Genomic DNA, 27,683 nt, shown 5'->3' with positions numbered 1-27,683 from the left:
AATTCTGCTATCGCGGGCTCGCTTCACGTGACATTCCAAACACACGTGGTCAAATTTCAACATGGCGGACGACAATATAGAAGATGGTGAAACGAATGAACTATCAAGTTTAGCCCTTGATTCAAACAAACAGAAAGAATTTGAAGATAAAGTCAAGAGAATACGAGCTCAGGTAAGCACAGAGCTGTTCTTCAATAACAAAAATAGTACAGTATGTGCATGTTCCATGTTCCTTCAATATTTGTTGAACTTGAGCTTAAGCTTATACCCAAGCCGTCTGAAATAAAGTGACACCAAGAAACGTAATATTCCGATATTGAGATGTTAATGAAAGTGCTTTTTTTCTTTTGAAAAATAAATAAGAAATAATATTTCCACACGTTCGTAAAACCAATACATCTGTCACAAGATAAGGTTTCCGTTCAGCTTATAAAAATTCAACCTATAGACCCAGAGTATACTTAGCATGAGTCTCTGTGACCAAAATCTCACACTTAGCTAAAGGATTTGAATTATTATAGTGTTAACTTCTAAAAAAATATGTATTATACTAGAACTAATGGCGGAAAAGAAAAGTCTTTTTAAATTATGGTACACTTCCCCCAATTCTAAGACACCTTTGGAAAACTCGAGACCTCTTAAGATAAGATTGGAACTTCTTCAAAAATCCAAGCCCACCTAGGATAAAAAATATCACGCCTGTGATTCTGAAAAAGTTGGTAGGTAGATGTATAATATAATTTAATGCATAAGTTTGTGTACTGGCAAGAGAAACCAATGGGAATATTACAGTGACATAAAGAGAGTTCAGAGGATATCAGAAGGGAAATATTATGATGTAGGGGTCTTTAACCAGCAAGATTCTCCCACCATGGGGAAATCTCACCATATATGAAGACAGCAAAGGGGTTATGCATGGGAGGTGTGGTGGCCTCCTGGTTAGTGTGCTTGACTTTGGATTGAGTGTTCTTAGTTCAAACCTTGACCGGGTACATTGTGTTGTGTTCTTGTTCTCTCACAGTACCTCTCCCCACCCAGGTGTATAAATGGGTATGGGCAAATTTAATGCTGGTAACCTGTGATGGGCTAGCATCCCATCCAGAGGCGAATCCCGCATTGGAATCAGAGATGGCCCTCAGAGAAACAAAAAAAGGGCCAATTTGGCCCTTTCTTTTTACAAGGCTGCAGGCTTAACACAGACCTAGTATTTTAAAAGCCATCCCAGGGCTCGAAATTATGACCATATCGGTCGCCAATGGAACTAACATTTCATCCTTTGCGACCAAAAATTCTGGTTTAGTCCCCATAATGGCGACTACATTTCTCTGTGTTGATGATCAACAGCGGTTATTTTGTTGCACATGATGTCCTTCTAGAAAATCATATTGAAAACATTCGACATTCAACATTCAACATTCTAAAACATTCAACATAAGAAAAGAAGCCAATCCGTCCTTTTGCTTTGCTGTGCTATTTGCGGTATTGATTCTCTCACATCGGAAAACTTCCAAATGGCTGACCGTGTTAAGAAATGCCCTATAACGCATTGCAAACCCTTGATCATTGACTACGTCATGTACGCCTAAGGATTGTTCTCTCATGATGCAAGGATCCTTCATACTGGTAAAAGAAACTTTATAGAGTAGAAACACTTCAAAAAGCACTTACTATTAAATTTTATTGTAGATCCTAATAAGCTGCTTTAGTTTTCTTGGTACCCTGATGCATTTTTTCCTTCTGTAGCTTTCAATTTATTGGCTCCTTTCCTATAAAACTGGCCCCTAAAAAAGATCTTCAGGAACCAATTTGGCCTTCAAGTAAAATTTTCTGGCTGGAACACTGCTTATCTTGCATGCAGACTTAACCTTTTTTACCTACCAAAGGGTTTATGTATGACATGTGACGAGGACAAAAATTAGTGTATGAGGCAGAAAACCAACTACAAAAAAATTGTGATTCATGAGTTTATGAAAAAGCCATGATCATCAGAAGCAGCTAAAAGGATATGTGGTGCGTGGATTTTGTTAAAATTCATAAATGAAATGGGATGACAAACCCTCATTTGCTACCCTCTTACATGCAATCCCTCTTAGGCTATTAACATCCATTGATACCTGCATCAGTGTAAACTTCTTGGAAACAATTTTTCTCAGTTATGACTAGGTCCACTTGAATTATTTTTTTATTTCAGGCTGATGACCTGACCCCTGGTGTGATCTATCTTGGTCACATTCCACACGGATTCTATGAAGATCAAATTCAAGACTTTTTCTCACAGTTTGGCACAGTAAATAAAGTTAGACTTTCAAGAAGTAAAAAGGTAGGTGACTCAGATCTTAGAAAAGAAGTAAAAAAGGTAATGAATCAGGTGTGGGATGGGGGGGGGGGGGCAGGGGGGGAGACTCCCATGTGATAGGGTTGGGGATGCTTGTTGGAAAATTTGAATGAAACCTGGAAGGAGAGCAGTCTGGACATGGTTTAAACTTTATATGTTATTTAATGATGGTAAACACATTATTGTAATTTGTTATTCAGGCTTCCTTGGGAAAGCCAAGTCATAAAATGGAAGCTGTTTTGTCTTGGTCGCCAAGAGCGGGGTGAGGGGGTCATGGTACCAGGTGTTCCTAGTGTGGAGAGTGGAAATTGGGGATGAGAATACGACAGCTTTATTGTGTGCTTGGTCTTTGTGAACAATGTTAATGTACAGAATGCTGTGTTTTGTGAAGAAAAGTTTTGGAAAGAATCACGCATTATATGTTCATCTCATATACAAATACGTCAATCGTTTTTGATACGGGTCGGTCCACAAATTATATTGCTTGAAAGCCTGCCAAATAAGCAAAGTTCACGCTCATTCTCAGGATATAAAAAATGAGCCATGTACGAATTCAAACTACGAAAACACTGCCAAAAAGCTATGACTACTGACTTAAAAACAAACCATGATGCTGAGATGAACACCTCAGATGTTGAAAAAATCAAGAATCATCGTTAACAGAACTTCAAAGATGAGACAAACAACATGCAACTCGATAAGGAGGATAATCAATGAAGCAACTTGAATAGTAAATATCTAGGCATAACGTTTGTGTTAAAATATCCTGATTCTTTTATGTTTTTATTGTGTTCAATAAGCTTACTTGTAACATATGATTTGATATTGAGGCACGCAGCTTGGGTAAAGGTTCTTAGAGTGTCCACTTGGGTATGTTTTTCTGTAAACAGATTTTAAAAGTATGACAGCATATTTTATTATTTCTTTATGTGCAACTCAACTACCCTTGACTGCTAAAGACGGACGCATTTCATGATTGCCAACTCTAAGAGATGAGGAGCATCCCAACCCTTCACCTGCATGTAGTCCCCCCGCCAAATCCCTGGAATTAGCTATCCATGATAGGAGTTTGTTCATCCAGTTATAAAGCTAAACTTCACAGTTACAATCTTTTCGTCTTTACAAAAAATGACATATTTTTTCATTTATATTAAGAGCAAAGAACATTCACTGCATTACGTTTGTTGCCTTGTAACAGTCTATTTCATCTATCTGGCTCACATGTAATTTTTTTGCCTGTGAAAAACTTGCGAGCAGTTTTTGCCACTCCCAAATTAGTTGCAAATTAAGAAACCTGTTCAGTTTCAATTTTTTGTTGTTGTACAGCATAATTTTTAAATTTCTAATTTCTAATTTTCATTTATTCATATCATTCTTGACAGTGTTACATGCATTTTGCTGAGGACTTTAATTTGACATTAATGTTTCCCGTAAGGGAGGGGACCCATACTTTCCTAGATTACTCAACATAAAAATGTTCAGTGTAACCACAACCCCTTTCTTCCTGGCGCTGTTTCTTCATGATACATAAAGAAAGAAGGTTATGAAATTAGGAATGTCAACTTGCATTCATTTGACGCAACACCAACTTCCCAAAACTGACATTGAAAGAGAGTTGTTGCAGTCAGTAAGGAGAATTGAAATTTTAAGCTTGGGACTTAACAAATTTTGAAGACACTTATTTCTCTGTTTTTTTTTTCTAAACAGACTGCAAGATCAAAAGGTTATGCTTTTGTGGAGTTTGCCTCTGATGAAGTTGCCAAAATTGTGGCTGAAACTATGCACAATTACATGATGTTCGGAAGATTATTAAAATGTGAGTATGGAGAACCAAAGAAAACTCCTTGTAACCACTTTTAAATGGATATTCATGAGCCAGGTGTACATCATTTTACACACACGTTCATTCATGCAAGGTAGGTTGACCAGCCATGTGTAGGGCAGGAAAAAAAGAAAAATTCTACCTTGCAATAAATTTTGAACCAACAGAATTCAATGGACCTTTTTACCATTGTCATGCTCTTCTCAATTTTTTCATTCAAACAAAAAGTACAGTAAGCCTCACTGATTGATTTATCATGCCAAATTTGGTAAATGTGAGAATTTTCATAAGAATCCATACCAAACTTGTAAAAAATGTGGGACCCCAAACCTGGCCCCTGTTAGACATTTCTTAGTAAAAATTGGCAAGATTGGAGTCCTGTATTTTCATGGGTTTGCAACAGATTCTTTTGAAACTTCGCACATTTCCTTAATTTTTGTTTATTTGGAAAAATTGTTGGTATTGCTTAAAAAGGTCCTTCAGTATTTCTACCATTTTCTTTTTTTACAGGCAAAGTTATCCCAAATGACAGAGTCCATCCCAGGCTATGGAAAGGATCAAACAGAAAATTTCGTTTCATACCACGGCAAAAAAATGAAATTAAGAAGCAAAATAAGGTGAGTGCTTTAGTCCAAACAAACAGGACAGTGATCCTGTCTTAAGTTTCCTCTCTCATGATTACAGAGCACAAAGTCAGATGAAGGCTACTACAGGGAGTGAACAGACCTCTTTCATTGTTAGTATTTTTTCTATTTTTTTTTATTGAATAATTAGTTATTTTTTTCAAAATTTGTCATGTGCATGAAAACCACCTCAGTAGTAGTCGTGATGCAACACAAATATGCATTATTTAAATAAATGTTCTGCCTTGTCTTTAGTCTCTCATTTGTCTCTGATGCTGCCCATTACCTTGAATCTTTTGTGAGGTTGTTTTAATTTGTGAATTCTCCCGTGTGAGAAAAATATTAAGCAACTTCTTGTTGTTTATGTTTGGTCATGTATGTACCACATTATTACTCAGTGGTTTGGCCTGGTCTCATTGCACCAAGTAGTTATATCAGGATGTTAATCAAACACAGCAATTTTGACAGACTTATTAAATCTTCAAGTCATGATGTCAGAACACAAGTTCTTCTCATCCCTGATCTCTATACATTTTGTACAATACTAGTTGGTAGCATTTATATGTTAGAGGCAGCACAGCCAGGTGGTTTTGGGCACTGGGCCAGTTTTGTCTAGCTCTCCTTAAGTTCAGATGCATCCCAAGTATTGCTTCTGAACAGTAGGCAGGGCAGGAAAAAATCCAGGTCCGATTGCCGGGGGCAAGTAAATTTTACTTTTGGGCAAGTGAATATGGAAGTTCAGTGGCCCAGTGAGACTGAATGAAATGTGAGCTTGATAAATGATAAATGATAATTTCTAGTCAGATACCTTTTCAAAACTAATCAAGACTACAACATTAGTTAAACATTGAGTTGGATTAGTTAGGAATCCAAGCATACTTTGTTTATGTTTGTTCTCTGATTTCCATACTGGCCGCCATGTCTGATTGTCAGCAAGTAATATTTAAGTTGGGCAAGTGGAAACTGACATTTATTAGCTCACTGGGCAAGTGGAATTCAAATTTTATTCCTGCCCTGGTAGACGTTTGTTTCCAAACAATATAGGATACACCTTAATTTAGTATTGATGGTGAATTTTGCTCTTAGACTTAGTTCAATTCATTCATCTGTCTTGTAACTGGCTTGATTTGTTCTTGGTAGTCCCAGATCCCACCAGTTCAGTTGATCACAGGTTTCCCATTTCTCCAGCTTCATACTCCTCACTGTGATAATAATTATTGAGTTTAACATCTTTCTTTTCTTCATTCCAGCCAAAGACACACGAGGAACATCAAAAGCAAGTGAGCAACATTCTCAAGAAAGAACAAAAGAAGAGAAAAAAGATGAAAGATCTGGGGATCGAGTATGACTTTCCCGGTTATGTAAGTTGTTATCCATGTTTGTTTTTCATTCATCCAAGACTCAGTTACCTTGCAACTTACTAGTCATTGGTATCTCCCCCTCCCCTCCCCTCTCCTCTCATGACCTTTTAGCCTCATTCCAGTTCTCCTCATTCAGTTATGAGGTACAACAGGATCCCAAGGAACAGAGGGGGGGTTGGGCCGCTTGGAGCTTCAAAGACCTGTTTTGATTTAAAGCCCTCAGCACAATGTTTTCCTCTTAGAGCCTGGCAATCTGATCCCTTAAGCCAGCTGTCCCTCTTAGCCATTGGGTCCTTGGGACAACACCAGTGAAAAGGTGGCTCTAAAGATGAGAATGGCAGCCTGGGCAATATTGGAACCCTGGGACACAGTACTTATTGCACTGGAGCTCATATTACTAAAATGATAACATAACAAATGCCACTGAAATGTTTGCAAATCTGTTTCAAGGCTTTTTTGTTTGTGATATTTTCTCCCTTATCTTGTCTGTGTTTCTTTTTACAGGTTTCAGAGATAAAGATAAAACGCCCTAAACACACAAGATTCAGCAACAATGAAACTGAAGATTAGTGGTACACAGGGCCTTTTTTCTTCAAACTACCAAAGAGCAAAGAAGAGCCAAAACCTGTAATCAAACTGATTTTTCACCAGCATAAGGCAACATTTCTGAGTGTTGAGCACTTGCCAACAAGGACTGACAATATGCCTGCTGGATTGATCTTACGGATCTGTTCTTAATGGAGAAACGCTGGGACTGGATGTATGTCCTTTGTATGCTACAAATATCAGAGCAATCCATGACAGCCAAAAAAGAACTCATCGTAAATGGTAGAAAGCTTTTATTTGAAGAGACTTTTTATGACCAAGAGATTTCATGTTTCACACGATATTCTGGCGCATGCCTGACTTTTTAAAGTTTGTTCATTTCGTAAATCCCCTTCAATCCTAGTTATCTGACTTTTAGAAGTCAAAATAACAAATAAACAACAACCAAAGCTTAAAAGGCTATTGCCTTCTGTGCCACTTTTTTTGTTCTTACCAAAGTATGACGTCATCTGTGATCTATTACTGAACAGATGCATGGCAACATGGAATCTGTTTGTTAATGTAATAATAATGATGATGATGATGATGATGATGATAAACTAATATTTGAAGAGGAGGCCTCCAATCACCTAGAGGTGGTTTTCAGGAGGGTCCCCTAAAAAATAGAAGTCTAGAATATATATTAAGCATCTAAAATACAAAAGTAATAAAAGCTAAAAACGTGATACTAAAACTAAGGTTTAAAACTAGAACTAGGATTTAAAATCTACTGCTAACTAAGGTTAAAAATGGTCAAGTAAAATCTGTTTCAGTTTGTATTTAAAAATCCTTTTTGGTATAAGTTTCTTCAGCTCACTTGGCAGTAAGACCCAATGTTAAATATTTTGAAGTCATGAAATCATTGTTGTTCATGAAATCATTTTTGTTGGGTTTCGTTTTAAAATCATACGTGGCCATCTTTCGTATCTGAATGATGAAAGGCAAACGTACATGTCTTTGCAACTTCAACAGGCTTGCAGGCTATGCGAATTGCTGAATCCCTCAGGATCTTCATTAAATGGCTTTAGGCCCTTTTGCGCGCTTTGAAAAAAAAATCACATTTTCCCGCTGCTTGTAACGCACTTGCGTAACAACTCGCGCATGTACCATCCTTCAGTGACTTCAAGTCCAATAAATTAACACACGAATTTATTTTAATCAAATTGTCGATAATAGGCCCTTTGCAGGATCCGGTCACAAGGTACGGAATTAATTACGCTGGGACGCAAGTTACACAGTGGGACTTCCAAAACAAAGGAACTCGTACCAGTCCAGCCCGACTTTCCTTTGTTTTGGAAGTCCCACTGTGTAACTTGCGTTCCAGCATAATTAATTCCGTACCATGTGACCGGATCCTGCAAAGGGCCTATTTTATTCCTTTGTCGGTTTACAATTGGAATTGTCGTCATCTTGGTTTTCTGTACTTGCACTGAATCCAGATACGGTACATTTTAAGCTGACGCCCGCGATTCACTTGCAGTCTGCGGTCGACGTAGTTCTGTTCTTCCACAAGTCCAGCCTCTTGGAACATCTGGGAAAGGTCCTCTGAAAATACCAATCATGGTTTATTAATTAAAATCTGGACGTAACGCGCTTTAACAAATCGTAAGGATACCCTGAGTCTTCGATGGTACTGGTCAGTGGGAGGAAGGGAGAAAATGCTCTGGGAACGACGCAACCAAGGCGAGGTGGGATGGGGCTTTGGGAATATCAGCGGTCTCTGGTGGGCGCAGTGCACTAAGCAGTTTTCTTTTATTGGTGTTGCCAAGAAAAATCGTCATGAGATCGCTGCTACTACAAAAAGAGATTTTGGTTCATTGCAATATCTTTATGCTGATTTACCCATTGAGCTGGTCAATCATAAAGCCAAGCGGCGAAATTAAATTCTGCAAATTGCACGTGCAGTTGTTTGCTTCTTCATCGGCTGAGAGATTAGGAAAACCAATGAAAAGTTGGCAGATATATGTGTTGAATAATTAAAGTAACAAAGCGACGAGTTTCAGCTGTTTTAAATACTGTACATCAGAGAAACACTGACAGTAAGAGTCATTTGAAAGAATTCGAAATACCAGGGAGTTGTTTATGTCACAACTTTTCCCTCGTACCCGCTAACTTTGTATTGATTGACATGCAATGATTGACAGGCGTGGGCTTGCATATTGAGTTTCTTTATAACTAGGTCCTTATTTGTGTTAAAATCGATTAAGAATTCCCCATCAATAGGCAAATTCTTAAACAGGAGCACAATAATTTACCTACAAAAATAATTTTATGAATGGCCAAGAATTGATCTTATCGGATCGCCCACATTACATAGATGAACGTCATTCTTAAAAAAGTTTGCTTTTTCGCCATTAAAACTTGCTTTGTCACAACCGCAGAATATTCTAACGACTGAGTAATTATTGGTTTCAGTTTTCTCAGTCGACTGAAACGGAAATGATTGTAAGCACTTAACTCCAACTAAACACCAAAACGAGAAAAGAAAACATAAAAAACAAGTTGGCTAAAATTCGTTTAACTCTCTCGTTCACACTTGAAATAACAAATCTCCCTGTTTTATATTTACAAGGTTGCAAAGATGGCGCGAGACAGGAGGCTGTATGGGACTCGGGTTAATAATTTCGTTATTTTTGGTCTTTATGGAGGGATCTTTGCTGATATTATTTACACTTTTCCTCATTAAAATACGACTTTGCGTAGAGAAGGCATCAGGCTAGATACAAAATGACTAAAAATATTTAAAGAGCTCGTGAAACTTAGTAATATGGTGAAATATTTGGCTCTTTGGACTTAAAATTCAAGGCGAAATTGGTTTTCAAAAACGGGAAAATTTCTGGGTTGTAAAAGCGCTAATGAGCTTCGCGCAAGAAGTATTTAATACATCGGGTTCAAATTCCTCAAGACAGTGAACCATGCTATGCCCTTTCAATATTCAGAACTAATGTGTTTGCAGCTGCATCAGAAACTGTATCGCTTATGCCAACGAGGCAAATATTATGAACAAAGATTCCTCTATACTCGGCAATCCAAACAAGCATACGAAAAACTGGAGAGGCGAATTACGCAGACTTCATAGTAAAGCAACAACTGATTCCTCTACAGCGTGGCAAGCACTCCTATGGTGTCTTTTCGACTCTTTCGAGACAACACGAAAGGATATTTGGCTAGATTTGAATTTAGCCTGGGCCGGGCACAACACGCGTTCGTGAGAAGAGAAAGATCTCGTCCCAATCCCTTTTCGTCCGTTCGTGACCGTTCGCGAGGATAACCTTTCTTCAGATCTTTGGAGAAATCTGGGATTAGAAGCCGTCTAAATCCCTCAGAGTTGATGAGTAAAATATCTTGCCACTTATCTTAGAGAATCAGGGCATTTCAAAAATAAAGGCTTTGCGGGAATCGTTTGAAATAGAATTCTCGCACTCAGAATTTCACGCCTCTCAAACATGGCGGGAAGCTCAAGAATTGGCACTCTGTGCCCGTCAACCTTTCTTAATGAAGCTTTTCTTTTTGGCGCCTTTAATCAATGTATTGATTATGTAAGGAAAATTGATATCAATCAATCTTAGTGTGACGGTGAAGACCCAAGTTATTCCACGCCGGGCCTGTAGATCTGCAAGGTCACCAGACGGGAATTCGTGTTAAGTGGCATCTCTCTTCGTCGACAAAATCAATTTTCGGTCTTAATTACACTATTCTTTTAATTAACGAGCTCCAAAACTAAAGTCAAGCGTCAGAAAAACTCAGTGACTATTTTTATGCTCTGGAGACACTCCTGTGCAGAAAATTACGCTGAGTTTCTTTCTATCCACCCGACAGTGGCCTTCTCTATTTTGTCTCCATTTTGGCCACCCACACTCTAAGGTTTCCTGGATTTTTCGTTGCGTTTTTTCAACAATTTTTCAATATAATTTTGACGTTAGTTTAAGGTTTCATTTAGCTTCAAGACTTGCTAGTCTTTTTCAAGAACTCTGTATTTGACACACAAAACCATATTAAATGCAGCTTGTTTACTTAAAACCTAGAATTTATCAATTTTGGCCAAACATCCCATAGGTTGTGTAATAGGAGAAGAAAGCTACGCTATTCTGCCGAGAGCGTTGGCACGAGAACCAAAGCAATCAATGATTGAATGGTCGGACGGCTCGAAATTAAATTTTACAGGAAAACAAAGAGATTCTCTTCAGCACAGGAAGTGGAAATATAGAAACCAACACGGCAAACCAAAATGATGCGCGAAGATTTGTATGCCAAAGTCACCACGTACAGTGGGCACGTAAAAAACCACAACAAAGTAAAAACTGTGACCCATTTTGAAGCAGGTCAAAGCATTGTAGTTACAATACTGTAAGCTTTCCTTGTTTGAAGCCGGGGATAATCGCGCAGCATGAACGCTGTGCCGAATCAATGTTTTTTACTAGTCTATTTTATTTATTTTCCTCGTGGGGAAATTTCAATCACGGAGCTTCAATTTTTGGGCCAAAGTCCTGCACAAATCATTTCGTGCAATTATTTTTTTTTTACCATTCATTCATTCATTAAACTCCCACGTCACTTTAAGGTCAGTGCAACAGGTTTTCTTTCGTATATTAAACGAATCAAGGCGGTGTTGTCGTAAACTGAACAAATGGCGGTTGTTTCAGTGAGACAACGCTAAAATCGTACAGCAGGTTTAGTTATGTTTACTACTGACCTATACAATATTATTTTTTTCAAAAAGCCAAGCGACTCGCTACCTGCGAACCTTTTTCTTTTTGAACAAAATGGAGAAACACAACAGACGCACTCGCACAAAACGCGGTGGCATTTTTGCGGCCGCGTTCACGCTGATTTACACACCTGGTTTACAAAAGCGGCGTTTAAAACTGAAGCCGAACGTTTTAATAACCTTTATTAGAATCACTTTAAACCAAACGACTGAGAAAAAACGCGAGAAATGTTTTCCGAGGAAGGAATTTCGCAATTACAATAAATTTACTTTCATTACAAATCACGTGAAAATGGGTGTTTTTGATTTCATAGTCCATAGAGCAGGTCGTAAATAGACTTTGATTGTGTTTCGATTGTATTACAAAGGAAAATAACCTTGCTAACTGTGAACAAAGGCTTGCACTTGCGTCTAAAAACAAGCAGGAACACCCTCGGTTGAATGCATGGCGTCATGTTCCCAAATTAATTGTTTGTCTACAACTTGAAAGGGAAATAGGAAGTCATTACATCTTGTAAAGAAAACACTTTTGTCTTGAACAAAATCTGCAAGCACGTCCGACGAAGAAAGGATCGACTATTGCTGTGTCGTCAGGGCTGATTATGGAAGCTTTTCAATCGATTTATTCGGCGTAAAAACGCAATCACTACATTAAAATGAACAGGCACTCAACAGACTGTAGTTATAACTTCCTTCAGTTCCAAAGCTAATTGCAATGTCTTAGCAACGTCTCCGGCGCTATGAATTCCGGACGCCTTCAAAACTTCCCTAAAGAAGGATCGCTAATTTACCACTCATTTCAACCGATTGTCACTTGAAGAATTAACTTGTTATTGAATGAAATGAGAGCTTTTATCGTGTCTTAACAGCCGTGATGGTAGCCTACCTGGGTCACCTCGGTCACTTGTTTCCGCTGTGCCCTATGAATTGATGAGTCACCCCGGCGAGCATTTTTTTTTTTTCGGGTGATTAAAATACAAGCTACCCATACTTCTTCAGTATTTTGTAATCCTGCAACTTCGGAAATATACATTTAAAGAAAAAACTTTTTCTGCTTCAGGCGATGCTTTTCATGTACACGAACAGCACGGGAAAAAGCAAGCCTCCGATTAGTAGAAAGAACCATTTTGATGTTTAGATACAAATAAGTCGAACTTGGCTTCCAAACTGATCAAGTTTGCCTTCTAAAGCAAACACCTCATCAAATTAATTTGCAGTTTAAATTGATTGAAACTCCGCAAAGGAACCACAAAATAAAGAAATTCGTCCCTAATCACTGAGAAAGAGCTTAAAAAAGAGAACATATAACGTGACAAAAACAACTTCAGTCCCTCACGCATTTCGCTTTCTCAACATATGGGACTTGCGCCAAGAAATACTATTCCCTGCTTAAAAAATAAAACACTCTAAGACACGGGCATAAAATCTAAAAAAAGAAGAATGTGGCCAGCAGATCCAGATAATTTAGCAGGAATTTAGGATCGAGTTACCGCTGAAGGGCGAGCAACATTTTTCCCATTATACAGCCGACAGGTTCTTATCTTAACAGCATCCACAATATAAGGAGATTGTAAATAAAATTCCGCTCATTGCTCTGGGAATATCAACAAGGAAAAATTTGCCTTCCTTCTGTTGATTTTCCACGTAATCCCGACACAACAAGCCCGGATTAAAAGAATGCACGACTTCCTATAGTTAAGATTAAAACCCAACCGTTATGAGATTGTCATTTGAAATGAGATATAAGGTGGATAGGTTCTTTCAAGGAGATGCTTTCTCCTTGGTAATTAAAAAATTCCGAAAAGACAGGTTGTTGGTTGCTAAGAGAGGGCTTTGCAGAATTTCATTTCGTCCATCAAAACCAAGTGTCACCTTGGCTCGTTGTTTTGATAAACTTTCGACGTCTTCCCCGAAATGTAATATTCAAAACAAGTTCTGTAATCTTGGCCTTGTAGGTTTTTTTTTAAGCGACACGATATTACTATCGAGTCACCTGCAATGCTGATGGTTTACAGGGAGCAGAATTTAGTCTCTTGCTAAGGAAAACCTACACCGCTTCAACATCTGATCAGCTAAGAAAGGAAACCAGAAGAGTTTTGATAACAGATTATTAACTCCCCGTGAAGGTTAAACAGGCGCTGGGCCGGGTAGCATCGTTAATTGTTATTACACGGGCCGAAATGCAAATTTTTGGCCTGAAGCGATTTATCGATAGTGTTTGATTTTGATTTGCAGCGCGACGTGTATTGAGGTGTTATTGTTCGAGTTAGTTAATTATCCTCTTGTATTGACTTTCGAATCATAACAATGGCGAACAATGGTAATAAACTCGCATCACCTGTTGTTTTTTTGCTCTTTAGTTCAAACAAGAACTGATTTGCTGTGAAGCCTTGAGCCTTTTTTTAACGACCTTGGAATTTCCTTTGGTTTGAACCCCTTCAAACTGAAGGAAGGGCGAGACGCTCGTATACTTCAAGTCAATTAAGCCTTTTGTTGACTGGCTGAAGCACAGGGTGTGCACTTAATGGGGTTTTTACCCGGGTTTTCCAAATACGGTACAGCTTCTTAATTTTGACCCGAAGCCAGCCCCCCGGCGCGGATTCACACTAATAATGTGTTACACCTGACTTGTGACGTCACGATCAAACAACCAATAAATGCGACAGACGCTAAGAAGAGCAGAGTCGCCCTTCACAACTCCCAACTGCACGTTAATCGGAACACGTTCCGATCTACTAAACAACAGCCCGGCAGAGAAATACTGTCCGACAAATTTGGCTGACTAAGCCTGCGAAAAATGCCGAAAGCATTCTTAGTCAAGAAGAGGACGGAAAAGCTCAAGAAACTGCCTTCGAATGTGATCATAGCCAGCCCGGGAAGCGGTGAGTGCAATAACCTATTGTGTTTGCTCAGATGCACTTGTTATAGATATCAGACAGGTAGCGAGGAGCGTGAAAGAATTCTTCAATTGCAGGGAACGTTCGCTGGCGGGTTTGGCGGTTTCTGTTCGCTTTCCCGAACTGATTTCGCTGGTCGCTTCTAAGGCGTGCTCATTTGCTGAATTTTTGAGCGCTGGCAAGCGTTGCTAACAGCAGGTCGAATTTGTAAACCAAATATCTGATTTATACCATGTGTTTTTCTGCACACGCAACAGGTTATAATCAAGATTTTCAACATGCTACCCCGCATATCAAGAAGGTGGGAATGTTACAGATGCCCGCCGAAATCGGCTGGGAAAAGAGACTTTTTACGTATCCAGCCGAAGTGTCGAGCTTTAATGTACTAAGAGAAGCTCCGAAGAGCGTTGCCGCGGAATCTCAGGAAAAACAGCCTGGCATAAGAAACCTTGATGAAAACGGCAATGAGATCGCCCCAGGGCAAACAGCGCGAAATAGCTACCAGTGTCAAGAGTGCAGTAAGAATTACTCTACTCTCACATCGCTTCTTCGACACCAGCAATACCACTGTCAGCCTCACCATAAACGCCCGTTTCACTGCAAATACTGTGACAAACTTTATGTGTCGCTAGGAGCGCTCAAAATGCACATTCGTACACACACCTTGCCGTGCAAGTGTAAAATCTGCGGTAAGGCCTTCAGCAGGCCTTGGTTGCTTCAAGGACATATCCGAACGCACACCGGAGAGAAACCCTACAAGTGTCCGAACTGCCAGCGAGCCTTCGCCGACAGATCAAACCTCCGAGCGCATCTACAGACGCACTCTGACGTTAAGAAGTATTGCTGTAGACTCTGCTCGAAATCTTTTTCAAGAATGTCGCTCCTACTGAAGCACGAAGACAGCGGATGCCCTGGAAACGGTCCTTAAGTCACAAAAACTGACTTAACTCCGTTCTAGAACTTTCGATTCGTAAACGAAGCGTAACCTTTACGCGTCGTAAGTTGAAAAAGCTTAGCGCGCCTAATAAAAAAATAGTTCACTGTAGCTGTGATTAACTCTGGGAGTTGTTTTTTCCCGATAGCTGTTTTTGTTGAAACACGAGTAAATACGAAACTCAAAACGACAATGGTCGCTCAGAATCGCTCAGGACCCGGTAGCTGAGCTAAACTGAATCCAAAGGGAAGATAGTAAGCATGTAGGAAGAACTGGACACTGAATGAGGATGCAGAGGAGTCCTTTACCATAACAACTGCACCAATAATTCGGTTTCCCTAGGAATTTAAAAGGGTAACGTATAAAATTACGTAGAAAGTTCTGGACGAAGAATTGTAACAAGAAACTCGAAACTAAAAACCGGTTCACATCGATAAAAGCTATTACAGCGTAGCTTTATTATTCTATAATTTATATTGACAAGCAAGTAGAATGTACAAAGAGAACGTTTCTAAATAAAGATTTTATTCAATGTGAGGTCTGTAATCTTGTGCCGCCATTGCGAACAAAGGAACCGCAGTAATCTGAGTAGATATTTGACTATGCTAAACACCTGTTAGGTGAAAGTTATCTCGGAATTACGGAAACTCTGTCAGAAAGACCTGGAATGCAGCCTGATTAAAAACTGAAGAGTCCCTTTCTCGTCCATCGACAGCCACCGTTAACGCTTTAGCGAAGAAAACGAGTCGCTGGCAACCAAAAATCAAAAAGTTGTCTTTTCGCGAAAATGCGCACTTTGAAGTCTCGTAGCTTGCCCCCCCGGGAGAGACAATATAAATAACAGCCTAGACAACCTGTTTAACTAATCTAATCAAAGCAAAGAATATCATTAGTGATTTTTTACACGTCGGAAATGCGCGAACGAGAAAGGAAAACGCTGGTGATTTAAAGACTAGAGATTAGCGAAATGAAACGGACAAAGCCAGCGAAAATCTGACCACTGGCGCGAAAAAATTTGTTAGTGAAGCTAAAGATGCGACGCGATAAGACGCAAGTTGCTTTGATAGTGGTCACAAAAGCACATCCTGAAAGGGTCTTTCATAAAGGCCATAGCTTCGTTCGCACATAACAGGTTCTTTTGACAAGATGGCATTTTAAGTCTTGAAGCGAGCCAATCAGAAGCGCCCGTCAACCTGTCGCTCCAAAGGGCCTCTCAGCTAATAACCCCTCTAGCCATGGGTAAATTTATTTGTCTTAACTAGCAGGCGCCGTCACAATCAATCAATCTCTTGTAATTGGTTTCCCTGCTGTTAAGAAACAGCGTTTTAAACTTGAGAGCTCCGTTTCTTTTTATAGCTCAGTTACTAATAGCCATTGCTAGAAAGACCCTTACTTGCCACGGCTGAGATCGAAATGCTGTTCTGGGATTACACAGACAAACACCAATAACATTACTGAACAAACGGCTGGTACGTCAGCAAAAACACAATAAAGGGGCTTTCATTTTATCGCGAGAAACCTGCCAATTAGGAGCGAAATGTATTCAACATTTAACCTTATACAATATCTGGGTTATTGAAGAACGTCTTAAAGCGATGAATCAGTGGAATAACATCACGTACGGGCGGAAAAAAGCTTCCGTGCTGACGACAGAAGTTCACGTGAAATTAACCTGACATACCCGGGAGTCTTTTAAAGTTATTCCAAAACACCTGCTGAAATAAATGCTCTTAAAACTCTGGCCAATGAGAGAACTAGCACACAGAACACCACCATTGTTTGTCTCAATGCTCTGTTTGTTAGTGTAGATTAAAATTTGCTTTTAAACTGATGACGGAGTCGTTCTGAACTGTAAACAGGAATTGTAAATTATGGGAAACTTCAAAATACTTCGTACGTGCGTAAGGAAGTACAACAGGTTCAGCAATGATGTCATTTGCAAATCTGCCTGCAAATAAACAGAACACAAAAATTCAAGCTGATCTGATCCGGTTAAGATGAAAAATCAAGATCATGACGCTGAACTTTCAAAACCATAAGGCGTAACTCGAGTTATCTTTTTACCAACGTCCTTCGGAAAACCGAATTCCTTTGGTCCAATTAAAAAGGTAACGAAGCGTTTATTGAAAACTAGCCTCAATTAGCAGGGAAAATTCATTCCATCTACGGGTTATTTTTTTTTTCGGTTTGTAAAGGCCAGCCAGTGGCAATTACATGCGAGCAGAAAATTCATCACAGACAGTCAAGCTATGGCGATCACAAAAGGTTTAATCAATTGCAAACTTCACGATCACTGAAGCGCGAATTGCAAACATTTCAGGTTTTTAATCTCCACATCAATTATTCACCGCTAGATAGACTTGAAACTCACACTTCACAAAGTTATCTAACAACTAAGCAGTTTTGGATTCTTGTGGGCGAGGGCAGGCAATGTTTACATACTTCAAATATTGTGAAACCATGCAAGCCCTTTAAAAGCTGGAACGATAAATGTTGTGAAAGGCATTCAAGGGTTTCATTTATTATCACGGCTAAACTAACTTTGTAAACTTGAAAACAATTTAATCTCAACATCGAACAGTTGTTCACAATTCCTGTTCCCACAAACATACTTTATCGTTAACCCTATTTATGCGGAAGTTTTGTCATCCTAGTCCGATAAACAGAAGGATTTTTTCCATTTCTTAAGCCACAATATTTGTTGAAGCTAAGAAACACTATATTAAAGTGATCAGCTAAGACGGATTTCATTAGAGTTTTCCTCCTTGTCAGTTGGTTTTATTTAAGGACCGGTTCTTACAGTCGAGAATCAAAGGGTACTAATGCATTTGTGAGGCTTGAAAAAATATTTAAGAGCATAACATCTTTTGGCTTAAAACAAAGTATAATATCGTATCGTGCCCGCTTTTGTCAATCAGTGAACTTTCTCTCACCTTTTTGTTGGCTTTGCCGAGTTATTAGCCAATCAAAGAACCTGCCTTGTATCGCCTTCCAGGAGTCCCAGCCCTCCCAACTTGCTGCTCGGCCACTTGATGGGTAAACCACAAAAATATTTTGCAACGATGTGGAGAGTGTTTTCTACCATAACATATTTATTTTTTTATGTTTTCAACGATTGCTTTGCCATACAAACAGCCCGTAAAAGGCACTAATCGAATTTTCATTGTTGGAGGTCAAAGGAAAGTTCTGCGGCCGCGCCCAGGGATGTTTTCCCACTTATCTTAATTACAGTATTTTCACACCGTCACGTACGAGTATGTTTGAGTATGGCGGAAAAGCAAATGTCAAATCCATGTCAAATGATCTTGATCCAAAATCTTTGTTTTTAAACACAATTTCCCGTTTCCGTTTCGTCTAACCTGACCGGTTGTATAACAGGTTGTTTTACTATTCGCCAGCACGTACGGAAACCAGATGAAAACAATTCAACGTGAAGTGGACAAGTTCTGAAAAACATGTTTACTCCATACCAGGGTTATGTTTCTCTCCAATAAACCTCTATGTTATTTTGGCATAGAATTTCCTCAGCACTGGTTGCACAGCTCACACAAACCTTGACTTTTCAGGAAATCAGGAAATTTTGAACAAGGCAAAGGTCATTAAACATGACACATAGCTAAAAGGAATTTTCATGGACGGTTTTCAGACTAGCGCCACTGGCAACGGATTCACCAGCAACTTTTGCATCCCTCCTCAATTCTTTTGGGCAATAACATGTCTTTTTATAAACTAACTGAATTCTAGCTACCTGCCATGATCAGAGCGGGCAAATGAAATAGACGCAATCTAATACACTCCCATCATCACTTCAGTTTAAATTTCTGACAGATCACACAGTAAACCCGATCGAGATTCCAATGGTATTTGTTTTGAAACGGGAAAAACTTCGCTTCGCCATAACACGCCGATAAGATTTTTCGTGAAAAAGGAATTCTATATTTGACATCATTGTGGTGCTCGAATGAAGATCAACTTTCATCTGAGATTTAAAAGCTATCAGAGGTTTAACATTTAAAGACTGCTTACGGGCCCATTTTGGCTTCGACTTGAGATAGGTCAAAATAAAATAAAGAAGGGCAAGGAACAAAGATCTGTAGTAACAACTTACGAGAGTGATCTGAAAGACGACACTAATCGTGGATTAGGTTAATCTTAATCATGCTTTGAACTCATGGGCCGCGGGAACTATCTACCACCTCCAAATCCCACTCACACCCAAAATATTATTTTTACGCCCACCATTAAAAAGCGTAAACAAATTCAGTTCTCCTGGGCGAAACATTTCAACATGACCTCTGAAACGTGTACAGCTATCGCTTCATTTTCTTCAAGACTCAGAGATTGAAACTACGGCCATATCGTCTCAATCCTGAAGTCTAAAAATCTGATCCCATCTACCGACACGCACATGCACAGCGCACAGCTTAAATCCACAGCTACCCCACGAATAGGAAAATCTTTGTTTACAACATTTGTCTCATTAGCATAAGCGATACAGTTTCTGATGGAGCTACCAAAACATTGGTTCTCAATATTGAACGGGGATAGCATGATTAACTGTCCCAAAGGAATTTGAGCCCAATGCATTGAATACTTCAGTTTTGTACGACGGGGCTTTTTTTATAAACTCAATGTTACAAAGAATGTATGAGCTCATTAGCGCCTTCGCCACCCAGAAATTTTGAAGTTTTTTAAAAGCAAATTTCTCCTCGAATATTACACCCAAAGAGCAAAACATTTCAATAATTACTAAGTTTCACAAGATCTTTTAAAAATGTTTGTAGTCAATTCGAGTCTAGCGTGATGCCTTCTCAACGCAAAGTCGTCTGGTAATGAGGAAAAATGTAAACTTGACAGTCAACAAGTAGCACGAGAACTCCGATACCCTCTCTGCGCATGCGTAATTTGACTCACGAACCAAGAAACCTCGTTCCCATGGTATTTAAAACGAGGTTACTCGGGCTAAGTCGAAGAAGAAGGTCACTAGGCACTACGATTTGCTGTGAAAAATCTTTCTATATCTATTGTACCTTGTGTGAAGAAGTACACTCTTGTTCCGTCACCGCGCACATAGAAATTGTCTGACAAGCATTTCCCTGGGAAGGAAAGGAGAAAAGTTACTCAAAGTTAAAAGGGCAATGACAATGATTTTTAGCAGGACCTCAAGAGGCTTGATAAAGCAAACGTGTACCGTATGAAATCTAACAACAATGGTGTAATTTTTTGGTAAAGTATTATGCAATATTGTAACGCTGCAAGGATAGATACTGCATTTTTGAAGGTTCGCGTTTTTGCGGATTCAGTCGAAAAAAATCGGAAAGCTAAAACGACCTGGAAATCTGGAATGCCATTTAGAATTGTATATAACCTGCGCGACAGGGTGAAGTACAATACACACTCCGAGCCAGAAACTGAAAATCTTAATTTGCTCTTTACAAAGAAGTCAAGAAGACTTAAAGGTCTCAAGGAGCTGACAGATGAGGGGTCATGCTGTATGGACATGTCACAGTGACAACCCTAAAATTCATGCGACATAACGGGGGGCGGGGGGGGGGGGGAAGGCAAATTCCACTTCTTTTACAACTCATTTAGTACACAAGAGGGCGTGTCGTTGCTAAAGCTCCGGTTACTTCATGTGAACAACACGCGGTTTTGTTGCTTACAACATATGAACAACATGTCGTAACATGTCTCCCTGTAATACAACCCCTCGTTTGTAGCCAGGCACCTTTGGGCCCTATCCACACAAAGCTGGAGGAATTTGAGAACGGAGGTTTCACTCTGAAAACGCAACAAATGTATTTAAAAATGCAACAATCACCGGTCATTGTGTATCTGTATTTGAGGAAAACTCGGTCAAGGGAATCACATGACTATCGTGACGTCATCGATTTCGAAAAGCTCGGCGTTTTCAAATTCCCCTGGTTTGAAGAGCGTTTTCGAAAGCTCGGATTTCTTGACGGACTAGTGTAGACAGTAAGCCAAACCGAAGAAATAAAGCTGGGTTTTCAAAATTCTTCGGCGTAATGTGGACGCTTCCTTATTCTAAGGCTAAACAATTATAAAAGCGAGGCTTACCGTTCTTAAACCTAAGCTGTGCCATGTCAAATCGACCATAGTCTCTAAAGAGAATCAATCCACCTGGCTTAAGAAGCTGAAAAAAGACAATATAAGAAAACAAACAATTCTAAATAATGATTGTTCAACAGCCACGAAAAGATAAGCAAAGCCGACAAAAAGTAGAATTAACTTGATTTAATACAATATTTCGCCTGGTCACTACCACCCTTGTTTAGGTATACAGGAAAATTACAAAATACTTCAAAACACGTGCGTATGAAAAACAGGTCGTAATTTCCCTCTTATACCTGAAGAAGGCTGGTAGTGTCCGAAATATTGTATTAAATAAAGTTAAATTCTATGTTGAGTCGCCTTAGTTTTATTATTCGTATGTATCTTTAGCCAACTTTTTCAATCTCTGATCTAACGTACATTACTTGCAAAACATTTCCGATGATTTCAATTTCGGACAAAAAAAGGTCCAAAATTGAAATCGTCCAAAATTTTTATGCCTCCAAAATTTTAAGCATCCGAAATATTTACAGTACAGTAAAAAAAATTGTTAAGTAGCTCCAAAGCTCTACGTTTCCTTTATGAGGCGAGCTCTACTTGGGACACTCCTTGAGATAAGTAAGGGTTTGATAGAGTTTGCGCTATTTTCTCGTCGGTATATCTCTAAAACCTTCAGGGTACAGTAAAACTATCATTTTCAAAGATGTTGTTTTAGTGTAATTCATGTTTTGCAGATGTAAATTTACTTAAGCTATGTTTCATCACATTGTCCGAAACTTTAGTCCGAAATTCGTCCAAAGTGAGGTAAGTGTCCGAATATTAAACGTACGGAATAAAACGTCCGAAAATCTTTGCTAGTAATGTATACCGGTAGTATTATTGTTCATGGATGTTTGCTACCTTTTCTTGTTTCAATAGCAACAGTTATGTGGCTTCCCTTAGTGAGAGGTACAACAGTATTTTTCCTGCTACTATAATAATATTATAATTATAATTACTCTATGCAGTTATCGATTCATGGTTTCTTTGTTTAAAGTCAAAGTATATTTCTCATATTTGAGAAAACGTTTCACTGTTTGTCTATATTACAGACAATATGAGTACATCACAAGGATGTTATCACCAAGAACACTCACCTTAGATAACCTGCAAATTACGTCTTGCATTCTGCAGAAAAAAGAAATAATTATGTTGCAATCATAAATGCTGAAAGTTAAATCACATTACAGTTAACTAGGAAATATAAAAACATGAGAGGTTATAACAAAATGATTGAGAAGGTTCAAGATTCTCATTTTATTTTGCATTCGCAATTGGTATGTAACAGAGAGCTCACAGCTTTGACAAAAGACTGACCTCTCTGAAAAACTTCCAGTCAGTGCCGGGCAGTTACTTAGTACTTTGCATTTGTTTGAGAAGTTAGTGTAGACAACTAAGTTAACTAGTTATATAACCAGAATGATTGCCACAGAAACATAGAACTATTGAACCAAAGGAAAACAATGACTAGTGCCATGCCAACTGCACCTTATGCAACTACTGTACTAGTGGACGATAACAATGATGTTGGCGACAAAGATAATGATGATGATGATGATGACAAAGAAGAAGATGAAGATGGCAATGATGGCAATGTTGACAACCAAGTTACGTACAAATCTTCTTTTGACGTACAAACCTATTCCTTTATAATCTGTGAACACCATTTTGACTTACTTGTCTGGGTGAATTGCTGACAGAACAAAAATAAGGATGATAATGTCCAGACTTTCATCAGGAAATGGGAAGACAAATCCTTTATGTGTGATATCACACACAAAGGCATGACATCTATCTGTGCTATAATCTGAGTGTTCCTGGAAAAGAAAAACAAAAAAATATATATGAGAATTAAATATTAACCTCAAGTTCTAATATATCCACTATCCTACCATTTAAAGTTTAAAAGCAGCAGTTTTGGATTTTGTGCCTACCCTCCTCCTTGCAGGGGATTTTCCCTCTGACAACTCCCCCTTCCCTTACGCCAGTTAATAATATTCATTAATTCTACAACAAGGTGAAGGCGTAGCTCACCTTTACCAAGTTGACCGCATTTGAAGAGAAATCACAACAATAAACAAACAAATCTGGATCGCTGCAAGATAAAGGGGCACACATTATTTCAAATACAACACACACTCAACAAACTAAAGCTCTTATATTAATAGCATCTGGCCTCTAAATCAAATAACCATCACTGTCCAGGTTCAAGCCCTGCCCAGGGATATTGTGTTGTGTTCTCCGGCAAGACAGTCACAGTGCCTCTCTCCGCCCAGGTGTATAAAATGGGTACCGGCTAATTTAATGCTGGGGGTAACCCTGTGATGGGCCAGCATTCCATTCAGGGGGGAGTAGAATATTCCTAGTCGCTTAATGCTACGGAAACCAGGAAAAGCTTCTGCCTGATGTGCCCTTTGGCTCATAAGCAGACTTTACCTTTAAGCCATGTCATGCATTAGACAGTCCTGCAACTGCATTTTTAGAATGGGGTAAAAAGTCTGCATTCAAGCCCAGTGGCCCATCAGGCTGATCCTTATTTCCGGTTCCGTAGCATGAAGCAACTAGGAGTAATCCTGTTCCCCTCCTTGATGGGATAGAGGTCCATCCCAGGGTTACCCTCAGCATTAAATTTATACACCTGGGTGGACAGAGGCATCATGAGAGTAAAGTGTCTTGCCCAAGGACAATGACCCCAGCTAGGGTTCAAACCCAGACCTCTGGATCCAGAATCCTGTGCATTAACCATTAAGCCACAACCACACTTCCCATCTTTAGAACACCTCATGTTTAATTTGGAACAAGGAAGACTAAACTGATAACAAACGATACCTTTCTAAACTTTCATTTCAGTGATACTGATTATTTCTGAGAAAAACATTTGGTCAATGTGACAATGCATTCTTTACCTACATGACTAATATAAACTTGTGCAAAATTATACTTAGTTAAGTTGTAGACAAGAGACATGATTCTAGCTCATTTCATTCCATTATTCAAACCAGCTAATCATTCAATGTGAATGAATGCTTGAACAAGATGTTGTCACAAACTTACTCATTTGCTTCCAAGATTGGAAAAACTGTGTTTCCTACTCCACAACCAACCTAGAAAAGATGAAATAGATTCAACATTGAAAAACTAACTTAAAACTAACTTACCCAGATTTAACTGAAATGCGGTGCAAAAACTCCAATAAAATTCTTAATGGAAACTGTATCACTGAGCTGACTGCTATTAAAAACTGGAAAAACAAATTCCCTGATACTTGCACTGATTGGAAAAAAATTGTCATTTACATATCAATCTACAAAGGATACTAAATTAAGACAATTTTCATTCAGGTTACTGCACAGAATAACAGTGACCATAAAGGAGCTCTTTATTTGGATGCCCTCTTAGTGATTCTGACAATTCTGATTCTGATTCCTTTTACTTGAAAACCATATCATGGTTTAATCATGAAAATGACACTGATATATTTACTCTCTCTGATAAACAAACAACTTTGAATGATAACCCTTATAATTCAAGTAACCAATCACCCAAGACACAGACTACACCTTTTCATCAGTGTTTATATAATTATTTATGCTTGTAAATGTTTACATAAGAAACCCAAATACAGAAATTTCAAAGAAAAGCTGTATTACAATGGAAAATAGAGAAATGTGCTCCTCCCTACAAGTAAGTCACAAAATCTCCTCTTGAAGTTATGTTTTCTTTTTTTTTTTCCTGATTCAACTACTGTCACCAATTTTAATAGCCTGTCAAAAATTGCAAAATCTGTTGAACTGTGCCAAAGAAGAGAAAATTTAACTTCCTGCTTATGTCCATTTCTCAACCTGTGCTAAAACTCCCAAAAGAGAGAAGTGAGTCTACTCAGGTTTTCATCATCAAGTTATAAATTAAAGAATCTTTTACCTCAAAAACTCGTTTCTTTTTGTGGTGTCCAGGAAATGCTTCAACACAGTGTCTGCCAGATGTTAAATTATTTTCCTCTGTTGATTCAGGACTGGATGAGTTAAGGTTTTCCTTAACTGAGCCAAAAAGACTGCAGTCTGGTTCTTCAAAAGTACAACTAGATCTTACAATGTTCTTCGTTGCAGCAAAATCTACTGGGGAAACATCAGGGTTACTAACAGCATTTGAGTTCGCCAAACATTTTCTTGATAAATTTGTCTCGTTCTCTGGAAACTTCTCCCTTTTTGCCTCCTCAGAATTTGTATCCTGACTACATTGAGGATCAAAAGATTCTGGTCCTGATAATTCAGGGAATTCTGTAAACAGCCAGTGACGATCTTTGAAAAACCTACAAAGAAAAAGAAGAAAGACTGTTTAATAGCATGATCTGAAAACCACCTGCACCACATGATGGCTGTACAAAAAAACTTGTGTCACAATCTTTGCTATAGCTGGTTTTCACATGACGTCACCAAAATTCGAACTACAAAACTATTGATCTTATTGAGATTTTACTTAAATGATGTATAAGAGCAGCTGAAAACTAATATTCGCACAAATTTTCGCTCTGAATGGGTGCTTGGTTTTGTAATACACTACGCTTGAATTTCTAAGTTTTTGCATGACGCAGCATTTACATGACGGTCTAGGGAGCTGTCATGATGGTTAAAAAAGTAACTTACTTCGGGAAACTTGGCTATCTGAACAGTTCATGTCTTAGAAAAAGTATTATTTCAATGCTTTAGAGTTCCTCGAGGGATAAATTCACGCTTTTGTAGCAAAACTCAGTGACAGATGTTTCTGTTGGTTTCCGGCCACCATGTTGGTGCCCATACGGATGGGCACCAACATGGCGTCTCCATACAAATCTCTGTAAATTTGGGTAAAAAATTTCTCCGCATATCTCGCATAAGAAAAATTGCTGTGACCAGAATTTTGGCCAGAGTCTTTGTATATTTACCTTCTTTCATTTCCCAGATTCTGGACTTTATCTACTGACCGGTTTTGATTTTGATTTTGATCTATTTTGAATTGCATGACACTGAAAACCAGCGATATGATTATTTATTGACAAATGATTTAATTATTCTCCAGGAATACCTGTTTTGATGTTGCATGTAAAATTCATCCCAAAAACTATCAGCCTTCTCCTCATACAATGCTGCAAGCAAATGTTACAAAAAGTAATACAAATTAGAACTGGAACTGAACCACACTCAACCTGATCCAGACCCGGAGGAACTAGTTACCATATAAAAAGAACAGGAGTGCTTGTCGTACCTTTTAAGGGTGTTCAGCCTCAAAAGGTCCAAAGCGGGAGCTTTTAGGATATTGAGCCCAAAATTTATTACTGGAGATATTTGACAATCAACCTTATATATGAGTAGAATGTATCACTATTAAAGTTATGGAAATGTGTTGTTGTACTATTGATACTTCTTAGGGGTGAAAAAAAACTTTCAAGCCATGCCTGTGACATAACAGGATCTTGGTACCGCTTAGGGGATCTTTTCAAAATTTTCAATGAGTACCCTGCCCTTTTTATATGGTACTCCCCTCCCCCCCCCCCCCTCCCCCCACACAAACACTCCAGGCAGCTACCATGCAAAACCAAAGGGATGATTCTGTACCTTGTTGATCTTCTCCAACTTTGATGTTTGAATTTTCATTGACCTTTTGCTGTGCAGCTTGCTCTTGTTCACTGTCCCATTCCACATTGTCCCTGTATAAGACAGTGACAACAGATACATGTATCACTCTTATCAAGATCAAACTTTGAATGAGCTTCAATCCAGTCCGGCGGTCCACTCCATCATATGATGACAAACTTGGACAATAAACGGTTTATTGAAAGCTCAACAATATCATAGTTTTAGTTAAAGTATACGCTAAAATTCATATTGATAACTTACCAAGCATTATGTTCAAAGACTTTGGTCGGATCGGAAAGGAAACGATTTCCAAACTGGGGTCTCGAACAATCCTCGCCGTCCGCCATATTGGAAGAATTTTGCACACCAATCAGCGCGCGGGCTCAGAAAGAAAAAGACTTGTACCCAGATCTCCGACGTGCCAAACGTGTTTTCGGAGATTTTCCTCTTCGCTGTGACGTTTTAATGTAATAAATTAAATTTCAAGAACTATAGGACTCACTTTGGAGGGGGACATGGGGGTTTGCGGTGTTGCGGTGTTGCGGTGTTGCGGTGTTGATGTTTTTTTAATGCGGTGATGCGGTGAATAAAATCTTAACTTGCGGTGTTGCGGTGATCTCAAACCCTACGGTGTGCGATGTTTGTGTTTTTCATGCTGCGGTGTTCGGTGAAATGAAAATGTTTGCAGTGTTGGG

General features: G+C 38.9%; 3 protein-coding genes and 1 long non-coding RNA gene across 4 annotated transcripts; 2 read left to right on the top strand and 2 right to left on the bottom strand.

Moving 5' to 3' along the window:
* Positions 1–11: 11 nt before the first annotated feature.
* Positions 12–7,147, top strand: LOC110040637 (MKI67 FHA domain-interacting nucleolar phosphoprotein-like). The gene is made up of 6 exons (XM_089284221.1): positions 12–172; positions 2,192–2,320; positions 4,043–4,151; positions 4,668–4,774; positions 6,031–6,141; positions 6,646–7,147. Exons 1-6 carry the CDS (start codon positions 62–64, stop codon positions 6,709–6,711), a joined length of 633 nt encoding a protein of 210 aa, XP_089140347.1. The 5' UTR covers positions 12–61; the 3' UTR covers positions 6,712–7,147.
* On the bottom strand, positions 6,964–27,357 carry LOC110039909 (tRNA N(3)-cytidine methyltransferase METTL2-like). The gene is made up of 11 exons (XM_089284220.1): positions 27,250–27,357; positions 26,968–27,059; positions 26,438–26,498; positions 25,298–25,685; positions 24,431–24,480; positions 23,411–23,471; positions 23,054–23,193; positions 22,474–22,504; positions 21,344–21,419; positions 20,296–20,361; positions 6,964–8,271 (listed from the first exon to the last, which is right to left on the bottom strand). Exons 1-11 carry the CDS (start codon positions 27,333–27,335, stop codon positions 8,132–8,134), a joined length of 1,191 nt encoding a protein of 396 aa, XP_089140346.1. The 5' UTR covers positions 27,336–27,357; the 3' UTR covers positions 6,964–8,131.
* On the top strand, positions 14,099–15,802 carry LOC110040615 (protein escargot-like). Its single transcript, XM_020745877.2, has 2 exons — positions 14,099–14,316; positions 14,589–15,802. Exons 1-2 carry the CDS (start codon positions 14,232–14,234, stop codon positions 15,257–15,259), a joined length of 756 nt encoding a protein of 251 aa, XP_020601536.1. The 5' UTR covers positions 14,099–14,231; the 3' UTR covers positions 15,260–15,802.
* Positions 15,774–20,274, bottom strand: LOC149114722 (uncharacterized). Its single transcript, XR_016205883.1, has 2 exons — positions 18,199–20,274; positions 15,774–17,213 (listed from the first exon to the last, which is right to left on the bottom strand). It is a non-coding gene; the product is annotated as an uncharacterized LOC149114722 (long non-coding RNA).
* Positions 27,358–27,683: the final 326 nt, after the last annotated feature.

This window comes from Orbicella faveolata, unplaced genomic scaffold (assembly GCF_042242905.1).
Source record: "Orbicella faveolata isolate gen_17 unplaced genomic scaffold, um_ofav_v1 contig_13, whole genome shotgun sequence".
Lineage (NCBI taxonomy): Eukaryota > Metazoa > Cnidaria > Anthozoa > Scleractinia > Merulinidae > Orbicella > Orbicella faveolata.
This window is presented reverse-complemented; position numbering and strand designations above follow the sequence as displayed.

Coding starts and splice junctions, on each gene's coding strand:
- LOC110040637 (XM_089284221.1), top strand. CDS start 62: ATGGCGGACGACAATATAGAAGATGGTGAAACGAATGAACTATCAAGT. Junction 173..2,191: donor TCAAGAGAATACGAGCTCAG/GTAAGCACAGAG, acceptor TTTTTATTTCAG/GCTGATGACCTGACCCCTGG. Junction 6,142..6,645: donor AGTATGACTTTCCCGGTTAT/GTAAGTTGTTAT, acceptor TTCTTTTTACAG/GTTTCAGAGATAAAGATAAA.
- LOC110040615 (XM_020745877.2), top strand. CDS start 14,232: ATGCCGAAAGCATTCTTAGTCAAGAAGAGGACGGAAAAGCTCAAGAAA. Junction 14,317..14,588: donor CATAGCCAGCCCGGGAAGCG/GTGAGTGCAATA, acceptor CACACGCAACAG/GTTATAATCAAGATTTTCAA.
- LOC110039909 (XM_089284220.1), bottom strand. CDS start 27,335: ATGGCGGACGGCGAGGATTGTTCGAGACCCCAGTTTGGAAATCGTTTC. Junction 26,499..26,967: donor AGTTGGAGAAGATCAACAAG/GTACAGAATCAT, acceptor ATTTGCTTGCAG/CATTGTATGAGGAGAAGGCT. Junction 8,272..20,295: donor AGTGTACTTCTTCACACAAG/GTACAATAGATA, acceptor TGGTATTTTCAG/AGGACCTTTCCCAGATGTTC.